The 9,705-nt window shown below is 42.1% G+C and overlaps 1 protein-coding gene across 3 annotated transcripts in view; it reads right to left on the bottom strand.

The window, feature by feature from the left end:
* Positions 1–9,018, bottom strand: part of ankrd13b (ankyrin repeat domain 13B) — a 41,645-nt gene extending 32,627 nt beyond the window's left edge. For 2 of the 3 annotated variants that reach the window (XM_026192438.2, XM_026192439.2), the window contains exon 1: positions 8,533–9,018. In XM_026192438.2, coding sequence (XP_026048223.1) covers positions 8,533–8,640 — 108 coding nt within the window. In that variant the 5' untranslated portion in view covers positions 8,641–9,018. The remainder of the gene's footprint in view (positions 1–8,532) is intronic. The other variant, XM_026192435.2, reaches the window with a different exon arrangement.
* Positions 9,019–9,705: the final 687 nt, after the last annotated feature.

A 9,705-nucleotide genomic window follows, 5' to 3' on the forward strand; every position in this document is an offset into this window, starting at 1 on the left:
CAACAGGACCACATCAGTGTACAAATATGTATGGACACTGTAATTCTTCAAATATGTAATGTGTGCTGTTAGCTTAATTAAGAGCTAATTTCACCATTGCTAACAATATCTTGGAAGCCCAGTTATTTGAGGGACAGCAGCTAAACTTAAAGAAGGGAGTTTAGCCCCAGTTTGTGATACTCTGTAGAAAACACCACATACTAACCATGATTAAACAATCCTTACTATACTATTATGAGAAACAGGTTACCATGGTAACCTCTTCCATAATGAAAACAGCAAATTTAAGGTGGTTGTTTGAAGAATTAAATTCTCGACCTAACCTAAAAATTATAATCAAAGAGTGCAAAACCCTAAATATGTCTAAACTCTAAAAATAAAGTTACATTTTTATCCAGTTTTCCTTTGAAGGTTGTGATTGCATCTTCAGGAATTCTCCTGGGGGCTTTTCTAGTAAGTATAGGTGCAGAGGGGAACATGGATTTGACTGACAAAGCAGCCTTAAGTCTTAATATTCTCTTTCCTACCGTGCTTCACTACACCTTGCTAGTACTGGGCTGGAGCCCCTTTGCCTTATTTTAATGGCATAGATACAACAACGTGCACACAGAGTTGCTGCAGATTTGTTCCACCACATCCTAAAGGTGTTCTATTAGACTGATATCTGGTAACTGTACAATGAACTCGTTGTCATGTTCAAGAAACCAGTTTGAGATGATAAAGTGTGGTCATAAGGGGATGGATATGGTCAGCAACAGTCCTCGGGTAGGCTGTGGTGTTGTGGTGTTGGTGCTCAGTTGGTGCTAACAGGCCCAAATTATGCCAGGAAAATGTCCTCCACACTATTACATCATTTTGGGTTGTTTACGCCAAATACTGACCATCTGAATGTTGCAACAGAAATCGAGAGTCATCAGACCAGGGAAGGCCTGAGGAAACTGTACCCTCAGTTTCCTGTTCTTAGTTGACAGGAGTAGCACCCAGTGTGGCCTTCTGCTGCTGTAGCTCATCTGCTTCAAGGCTCCACATGTGCATTCAGAGATGCTCTTCTGGATATCTTGGATATAACGAGCAGTTATTTAAGTTACTGTTGCCGTCCTATGAGCTCAAAGCACTCTCACCATTCTCCTCTGACATCTGGCAATAATAAAACATTTCCACCCAAAGAACTGACACTCACTGGAGGATTCTCTGTAAACCACAGAGATGGTTGTGTGGGAAAAATCCCAGCAGATCAGCAGTTTCTAAACCACTCAGACCAACCTGTCTGGCATCAACAACCATACAACATTCAAAGTGACTTAAATCACCTTTCTTTTCTGATCCTCCCTTTGAACTTCATCAGGCTGTCTTGACTGTATCTCAATGCTTTGAGTTGTTGCCATGTGATTGGCTGCTACATTTGTCTTAAAGAGCAGCTTAATAGGTGTACTTAAAAAACTGGATGCCACTCAGTTGTAGCTGCTTAGACAGATGGATTACTGAACGGGGGAGGTTGCAGGCTGATGAGGCTCTCCAGCCAGTTTTATTTTCATTAGAAGCTTGGCAGCATAAATTCCTGATAATTCAATTCAAATCACCAATTTTCCAATTTGCTTTTCTTACAAGTCCTCAAATTGTTTTCAGATTTCAGACTGGCCTTGTCAAGAACATAAGTGGAACATAACCGCATAAAAAGTATAGTATTTAAAATAATCTAAAGAAAACTAGCACCTTCCCATGTGGGCTCATGAGCCACCTAAATGTTTTCCTATCGAAAGCCAGAAAATGTCGACACTGAGTGATGATAAAACAAATAATTAAAAAAGCGGTTTAGCTATTCAGAAGAGGGAATGCTTTCCCATTTCTCGAGGTGATTCACAATAGTAATCAAGAGAAGCATCAAAACATCCTCCTGAGGTTCAAGTCTTTTTGAACTGTACTGCATTATTAAGCCCTGCTTTTACATGTCTGCCTAACAAAGACAACTAAAGTTTGTTTTATTGTATTTATTGTCTATCACTAATACACTCTCTTTGCACTCTCTATTTGTTAAAAGCTTTCAGCAGCCTAACCAGCAGACCTGGGTATCAGTTCCCTCATCTGCAAATGGTTACTGGACTTCCTGACCAACCGCCCCCAACATGTCCGGCTGGATAACCGCTGCTCATCTACCATCACAATGAACACCGGTGTACCACAAGGCTGTGTGATGAGCCCTTTCCTCTACTCCCTCTTCACCCACGACTGCAGACCTGCTGATGGTTCCAACACCATCATTAAGTTTGCAGATGACACCACGGTGATTGGCCTCATCAGTGACAACGATGAGGCCGCCTACAGGGAGGAGGTGGATCGTCTGGCTGAGTGGTGCGACAGAAACAACCTGCTGCTTAACACCGAGAAGACCAAGGAGCTCATCGTGGACTACAGGAGGAATGCTGACCCACATCCACCCATCCACATTAAGGGGACGGCTGTGGAGCGTGTGAGCAGCTTCAAGTTCCTGGGAGTCCACATCTCCGAGGATCTCACCTGGACGACCAACTGCTCCAAGCTGGTCAAGAAGGCTCACCAGCGCCTCTTCTTCTTGAGGACTCTGAGGAAGAACCACCTGTCCTCAGACACCCTGGTGAACTTCTATCGCTGCACCATCGAGAGCATCCTGACCAACTGTATAACAGTCTGGTACGGGAACTGCTCTGCCTCGGACCGGAAGGAGTTGCAGAGGGTCGTGAAAACTGCCCAGCGCATCGCCGGAGCACCACTTCCTGCCATAAAAGACATCTACAGGAAGCGGTGTCTGAAAAGGGCTGGGAAAATCATCAAAGACCCCAGTCACCCATCACATGGACTCTTCACCCTCCTGCCCTCTGGGAGGCGCCACAGGAGCCTCCGGACTAAGACCACCAGGTACCGGAACAGCTTCTTCCCCACAGCTGTCAGACTCCTGAACTCTGCCTCCTGACATCTGACCCACGTTAACACATGGACTGAACATACCCACACCCACAATGGACAACTGTACCCTCAAACACACAATAATAACATGGACTGAACCACCACTCACAACCACTAGCACTTTATATAGCCTCTGTAGAAACTATCTACACCCTCACTTATCTTAACTGCACTACTGTATAGCTCTGTGTAAATAATCATTCTGTACATTCGATAATCTTTAATCCTACAACTGTTTACAACTTGCATAGTTCCCATTTCTGTATAGCTGTATATCCCAGATTCTGTAAAGTTATTTATTTCATATTCTGTATAGTTTTTCATATTTATATCCTGTTCATAGCCTGTACATAGCTTGTACTCACTACAGCCTGTACATACTTATAGTTATAGAATATTCACAACATACTTCATACCGTGTACATTATAACATACCATAATAGACCCATTTCTGTAATATACTCACATATCTATATTATTGCTAATATATATTGTAATATATCTATATCACTAAAGCACTTCTGGATGGATGCAAACTGCATTTCGTTGCCCTGTACCTGTGCATGTGCAATGACAATAAAGTTGAATTCTATTCTATTCTATTCTATTCTAAGTATGACCCAACCCAGCATACGTGGCCCCTGAAATCTGGAATTGGATTTTTATTACACAGAAGAAAAAAGGGTAGGGTGGGTTTGATGGATGGATACTTGGGAGATAACGAGGGGTGGAAAGCACTCGGGAAAGAGGATAAAGACAACTTTAGACATTGAGGGAAATGCGACTTGGGAAGAAGGAAGAGAAGTATGTGCTCGTAGTCAGGTGCGATCAGATAGCAGCTGCTCAGCATAAAGATTCCGGCCTATAGTGAAGCCAATGAACCCGAGAGCCTTAATTTATGGCTCCATTCCCCTCAAGCTAGCACTCCGGCATAAGATTTTATAATACTGATGTAACATTAGTACCTCGCCAAGGGCATCATAATCAAACCAGCTCTGATAGGAGGGGGGGGGGGGGGGGAAGCAAAGAGGTGCAGAGAAGACAAGAAACAGCAACAGAGAAATCTTTCTGTCATTTCCTGGCTTTGTCCTAAGATAGACCATCACTCCTTACATGGCCCTGTTCTTTTTCAATTACGCTGCGCTTCTGCACAACCCAAACAGAGTCTGCTCATGGTCAAAGTCTGTCATTATTTCCTCCCCACCTCCTCTTCACTTCTCTGCTCTCTGTCTTCACTCCTGTCATTACCTTGTTTGTGCCTCCGCTCCTCGGTTCAGACTGTCAGTGTTTGCCTCCTTGATTTCCAATTCCGCCTCTCGTTACCCAGCCGGCTGTTAGTGCACTCCTTAACTCAAAGCTGTGGTAAAAAAGCGGCTAAGAATCTCACCCCAGGATCTCTCATCCTCTCTTTTTTTCTTTTGTAACCCACCGCTGCTTGTTTTTCCTTCTTATTTTCCATCTCCTTCTTTTTATTGGTGGTTTTATCCATGGTCAGCTGGCATTTATTGTACCATTCCCAATCTTACCTAACCTGTTATCTTCTCACAAACGATACCTGTACATGCATGCTACACTCTAATAGTGGAAGTCTTGCAAAAAATCCATTTAAGAAAAAAAAGAAAGAAAAAAAAGACAGCTTAAGTTTCATGTTAAACCATCCAGTCACTGCATTACAGGAAGGAAATAAGACTGTGGACCGAATCAGTGCCGGATATTTGATGTATGCACATGGCGAAATGATAAGTCTGATCATAGATTACTGAGGTGTAACGCAGAGGTCAGTGATATTACACTGTTCTGCAAAATACTGTCTTTGTTATCTGGGCCGTATCATTTTAATTCCTCTCATATGACACTATGAGAACTGGGAATATGCTTATGCCTCTAATATTCTTTAGCTCGCCTCTTAAGAATCATTGGGTTTATCATGCATGTTTGACCAAGGTATATTATTTTTTTGTTATCTGTCTGATGTCACACACACAAATCTTGAAATCCGCAATCATTCCGGCAATTTCTGGTGGCTTACTGCAGCTAGAGCCCGCTACTACAGTGTGAGAAAGTTACTGTATAAAATTGGTTTTCAGCAGATCTGCTCTCCAAAGTGCAGTGCATACAAGATTTAACCTACTACCTATATCTTTACATTCACACTTTTTTTTTGTTTTTTTGGTCAAACACTTATGTTTCCTCCTCTGTGTTTCCTCTCATTTGGTTGCCCTAGCTGGAAACTATCACACTAGGCCAGTGAGCAAAAGTAGGTTAGTGGCCTTGATTTTCACTTCAGCAATATTCCATATCTGAGCATGGAAATCAAAGTTCACGCCAATAAATCTCAAACAGTGTCCTGCTTTTGAGCAGCAGGGCAGGCCAAGTAGGTCTCGGACAGACTAGGCAACCTTGGGCTCAAGTTTACTCAGGCAGGGATTTTAGAAGTTTGGGAAAAATGAATATAAAGTTAACTTGAAGTATTCAACCTCCATCGCTGTCTGCAGTTATTACAAAAAAAGACAAAATTTTTAAAAGTCCTGTTTTGTCCCCTCCCGTGGAAGTGCCACAGCTATCTAGAATACTTCCCGACACCTGAGATCAACATCACTAATGTGCTCGCTTGAGTGTTTCACAGGTTTGTGACTGCTAGAAGCTGAGAGTCCAAGCTTGCTGCATGCAGGCTGTCCTAGTTTAGGCGGCAACACAAGTACTGCAACTGGGTTCTAGGAGTTGATTGTATAAAGCATACCAAGTAATGCATCACAAATGAGTTCATGGATATAATGCTAATTCTTAAAGCTGACATTGGTTTATAAAACGAGGAAAAGGTTTGCAGGATTGTATAACATAATCCACATGAGCATACAATCACATGAAGAGACATTTTGCTGTAGTTTGCGACCTGTCACCACATACACGTTGAGCTTTAGACTCTGAGAAAACACACCTGGTGCTGGCAGGGAAAATGCAAGGAATATGTGGGAAAAAAAATCATTATGTTCTTGGAAATATCTTTAAAGTTATATTCTAATATAAGCAAGGAGAGAAAACAGACTGTAATCTTACCACTGTTTTAAATTTCATATACACCTAGGGTGCATAATGACAGTTGGTAGACATTGCCCAGTGTACTGTAACTGAAATAAAGTGCAATAAAAATAACTTGCAACTGGAAGATGATCAGCTGTGCTTATTTACTAAAGTTCATTTGCACATTTAGCACTTTGTTTGCTCTAATGCAGTAAAAACAAGTAGCAGACGATCTGGTTGGATTAGTTTAAAAAGAAAAAAAAGAAAAAAAGTAGGAGGTTCCAATGCACAGCAGAAGAGGAATAAAAATTTGCATTATAAAATATTTATGGATACAAGAGTTCCTGAAAAATTAATTACTATGGAGCTATGAGGGCAAATTTATTGAGCCTGTGTAAACCAAACCTGGCCAGAAGTTTCTGTTTACTGACCGTGATGTGAAATATTAGCTACAGTAAAGTAATGTGTTAATATTTAATACTTCATTAACACACTTAGATGGTGGCAAAATAAATACAATAATAATATATGGTATAAACTATACGAGCTGCCTACTGTTGCCGAATTATAGGCACGAGGGAGGGACGCACAAAGTACAGAAGTAATGCAAAGACAGTTAATAATTACAAGCTAGAGGTATATCATTAGCGAGCTACTTTCATAAAAAGGTGCGAGCAGGTCAGCATCTACCTGTGTTGCTTGACATTGGCCATTAGAAATTCCATTATTATACATTACAACAGTGAGATGCTTGAAAGGCAGATGTGTCTCTTTCAGGAAATGGATAAAATGTTTGTAGTCCTTCCCGCGACTGGGTTGTTGTAATGATTCTCACTGCGTCACCTTAAATTTCCCAGCGTTTCCCAGTTAGCAGGAATACTTAATGCAATGAGATTCATCTTCAGGGGACCATGAACAACTGCTCTGCACTTACGTGTAACGCAGTCTATCCAATACAATCCATCCAATATTTGTTAGGGCATTTCTGAGTGTGAAACCGACCAATCAATGGCCCACTGACACTTTCATTGTTTAAGAGACCCTGCAAGTGTAGCTACTGACTGAAGATGCACACCTTTGCTTTAAATGTATAAATCTTGACATTTGAAAATATGAGACACTCTCCCAGGTTAGCAACTAATCCAGTCTTTGAGTGAACACCTACTCGACTGCACATGTTTGGCTAGGTATGTTTTCTCTGTAGAGTTTGAATAATCGTCATAATAAGAAGTGGAGCATTGACGGCCTGTTACATTTTTGGAGCAGATTCTTTAAAATTGCAAGATAGTGCATTGACTAAGAATGAAGAGCGCTTTCTCAGAGTGAGTGCCCTTCCAGTTTTAATTAAGCCCTCAGCCAGCAGCCAGGGTTTGAAAAGTTTTTGTCTCCTCCGCCTCAAGAGCTCACATGATTCATTTTCATCTCCTCTATGCATGAAACGCAGTGACTATGTCACCTCTAGCCCTGACTTGACTATGAGAGGTCTGTTCTTAGAGCCTCTTAACTGCGAGGTGTGCCATGTGTTTTGCAATAGTTATTATTATGGTGAGGATTTAAATGTAACATGTCATTCCCACAATCTGTTACTGTAAATGCAGGGAACTGTGGTGAACTGACAGCTGACCATTTTTGGTCTAAAGAAATGGCTCCCCAGGTTATGATTTTATAACCACATGAAGGTGAGGGTGTGCATGCGTAGGCAAGTGTGCGTAAATGTGTGCACACACGTGTAGAAATATGATGGCTTGAGCAAGATGCAAGCAGTTCTCCTCTGTATTTGTTTGAATTCACAAGCATCTGTTCACATGACACACCGTGTTATTCTTATCGTGTTATCTGGTCCCTTCCTTTTTACCGCGGTGACAAATATCCATCCATTACTGTATGTCTCATATTTGGAGACCATAGTGTATCTTAATGGTTCTATTACTGTATTTACTGTGGTCGCTGGCAACTGTTCGCCCACATGCTACAGTATCTGCATTGTCTCACCCACTCACAAAGGGTTTAGGTGCTGGTGGGAAGGTGGAGAGCCTACACTTTTGAGTAGATAACAATAAAGCTGCTTAAACACACACACACACACACACACACACACACACACACACACACACACACACACACACACACACACACACACACACACACACACATTTCAACCCCATGAGGTTTCACTTTGATTTTCCTTTTTTTCAGGAATAAACTCCTGACACAACTTCCTATACATATTTACATTACAGGGAGGCTGGGTATTTCCGGTACCTATGCGCAGCACAGACCTGACATGTATAGCCTGTTGTGACACACTGTGGTTTACAAAATGAATGGCAATAAGAAAATATCACAGACTCGAGAGCACGATACGGTCCACAAGTGTCACCCTCCACCCTATAGCAATTAACTGCGTTAATACCGGCAAGGTTCTTGAATAAGGTGGTCCGTGGATGGCAGCTTCTCCGCCACTATCTACAGCTATGGATCGACATACCTAATAATCGCCTGTAAAATAGCTCTATATATGGAACGAAAAAAATATGTTTGATCGCCTTTCCACCCCCCTCACCGTCTCACCTGCTCGTTCCTTGCAAGCTCCTTCTCCAGTTGTCGGTGTTTGTTGTGCCACACCAGATAGTGGATAGGATAACGACTCTTCTCCGGAGTTTTCTTAGCAGAAATCATCCTCGGATCATAGTTTGCCTCCTCCTCCTCTTTCTTCACTGTGGATCGCAAGAATACTTTGTCACAGATTTACGCTATACAATTAATCCTATCATCCTGCATCAGCGGTGATGCCCAAAGGCGTGTAGGGGCAACCTTACGCGTCAGAAACAGTGAATGGCTCCCTGCTCGCTCTGCTTAGAATAAACGCCAAAGCCCCATGAAATCATTTAGAAATAAAGATAAGGGGGGAAAAAGCCCTCCCTTGATTGTGTCAGTAGATTGGGTTACACCTTTATTCCTTATCTACCCGTTCCTCCTCCTCTCGCTTTCTCTTCCTCGCTCTCTTTCTCCCCTGCCTACTCTAACGCGTCTATCTTCCTCTCCTCCCATCCGGTGGTGACTGAGAAAGATGCATTGACAAGCTGCAATGAAATGGGCGCATACTCAGCCAATCCGCTGTCAGGGCTCTGATAAAACACATGCCTTGTGAAAAAGAAAAAAGAAATCGAAATGATGCGTTTAAAGTGAACCAGGCCCACATAGCATAGGAGTGTTATAAAGGAGGTGTGGGCGTACTGTGGAGAAGGCTGGGGAGCGCACGACATGACAGCAAAAGACAAAATTCATCAAAGTTGAAATGAAAGCCTACCTTCTTGATTTTTTCAGTTCCTCTACTCTTATTCTGCATTATTTTCATGTCGACACCACAGAAAAATGAAACAGATAAATCCAATAAATCAATAGCACTTTAATGTTTCATTTGACTGCTAAAGCTGCTCAGCCATTGAAGGTTGGGTGATCGCGATACTTCTGCTTAAATGGAGCAATGTGTTTCTTATATCCAATATCTGATTAACATCTAGTAACTTTTCTGTCAGCATGAATTTTAGATTGTGATTAAGTCCCATTCTACAGAAACCACCTCACTTTTAAGAACATAAGGTTATCATCACGCCCTGTCCCTCCCTGTCCTAAGTTGTCGGGATGGTGTGTGTGTGTGTGTGTGTGTGTGTGTGTGTGTGTGTGTGTGTGTGTGTGTGTGTGTGTGAGAGAGAGAGAGAGAGAGAGAGAGAGAGAGAGAGA

This window comes from Astatotilapia calliptera, chromosome 14 (assembly GCF_964374335.1).
Source record: "Astatotilapia calliptera chromosome 14, fAstCal68.1, whole genome shotgun sequence".
Classification (NCBI taxonomy): domain Eukaryota; kingdom Metazoa; phylum Chordata; class Actinopteri; order Cichliformes; family Cichlidae; genus Astatotilapia; species Astatotilapia calliptera.